Source organism: Limulus polyphemus, unplaced genomic scaffold, assembly GCF_000517525.1.
Source record: "Limulus polyphemus unplaced genomic scaffold, Limulus_polyphemus-2.1.2 Scaffold114, whole genome shotgun sequence".
Lineage (NCBI taxonomy): Eukaryota > Metazoa > Arthropoda > Merostomata > Xiphosura > Limulidae > Limulus > Limulus polyphemus.
Genome location: NW_013665724.1, coordinates 747,083 through 748,454, shown reverse-complemented (window position 1 = coordinate 748,454; position 1,372 = coordinate 747,083). Strand labels below are relative to the sequence as shown.

Genomic DNA, 1,372 nt, shown 5'->3' with positions numbered 1-1,372 from the left:
GCCCTTTTAGCCGTGGGGGCGTTATAATGTGACGGTCAATCCCACTATTCGTTGGTAAAAGAGTAGCCCAAGAGTTGGCGGTGGGTGGTGATGACTAGCTGCCTTCCCTCTAGTCTTACACTGCTAAATTAGGGACGGCTAGCGCAGATAGCCCTCGTGTAGCTTTGCGTGAAATTCAAAAACAAACAAACAAACAAAGCTTTCTAAGTAATTTAACAGCATACAAATTTTGTCTTTAAAAATCACGTAGAACAAGTGCTAGGAGATCACCAGTCGTATTCTTCTAAAACAGAAACTGTGTCAATTTGAACCTCAAGATACAGTGGGCATTCAGGCCAGCGGATAAGGAAGAAAGCGCTCCAAGTTCATCTAAAGAAGAAGATAAGAACTTAGCGCAAGATCGTGAATTGTGTGATCACAAGAACCAAAGGTACTATTTGGATATAATGTGAAATGATGCCCACAGAACTGGAAAGGTTGCATTGTAAACAAATGAATTACAAGAGCCATTACACCAACTGGAATTCCGTTGTGTATTAGATACCTTCAGTCTTTCCCTGTCGTGCCTTCATCCAAACATATTAAAACAGTCGTGATGATGACACACCTGTTGCAGCAACCATGACAATAATGCTGTAACAGTGTAACTGCATTTCTAGTCTGTACATCACCGAATTTAAAGTTTCCGCCTATATCATTTTCTTAGTTTAGGTTAACTTGATAATTTCCCCGAAAGGGGGCCGAAGGCTGCCTGGAGGAGTCACCTGTTTGAAGCACTCGCATCACTACAGTAGTACGTTGTCTACCAGTCAGTCAGTAGACACTCAAAATGACGTCACATAAGGGACTCTTAACGTTGCAATTTGCAAGAAATAAGAACATTCGTTACTCTTAATTTACTTGCGAAACAGAACACTTTCGGGGAGCTTGCGGAAGTACATCTAGTTAGTATAATTAATTAGCGTCTTTGTTGGTACACTTAATATATTACAGAAAGTACTGTAGATTTATAGTTATAGCAGAAACTAATATACTACACAATTCGTCACTAACTTTTTCAATCCTTGAACAATTTTGAAGCTCGATTCTTCTTGATTTTTTTGGTTTAGCAAAACCAAATATTTTGGGAGGAAGCACCGTATTTTCACTTCTGCACCCGTATTCCCCTTCAAAATGTTCAGTTTAAAATTTTCAGAACAAACAGCAGTTTTTCAGACTGACAGAATTTTTTCTTCTTCATGATGCCGAGTAAAACATTCCATTGGCCTTTGTCATGTGACACTTTGTAAAAGTCACATATTCGTCCCACTGCTCGTGCTTGTGTCCACAGGGATTATATACATCACAACTGTTAGCAGAGTGGCGTAATATT

At 39.4% G+C, this 1,372-nt stretch overlaps 1 protein-coding gene across 1 annotated transcript in view; it reads right to left on the bottom strand.

The window, feature by feature from the left end:
• The window catches only part of LOC111089189, a 5,885-nt gene extending 5,217 nt beyond the window's left edge, over positions 1 to 668 (bottom strand). The window contains exon 1 of the mRNA XM_022401220.1: positions 608 to 668. Coding sequence (XP_022256928.1) covers positions 608 to 668 — 61 coding nt within the window. The remainder of the gene's footprint in view (positions 1 to 607) is intronic.
• Positions 669 to 1,372: the final 704 nt, after the last annotated feature.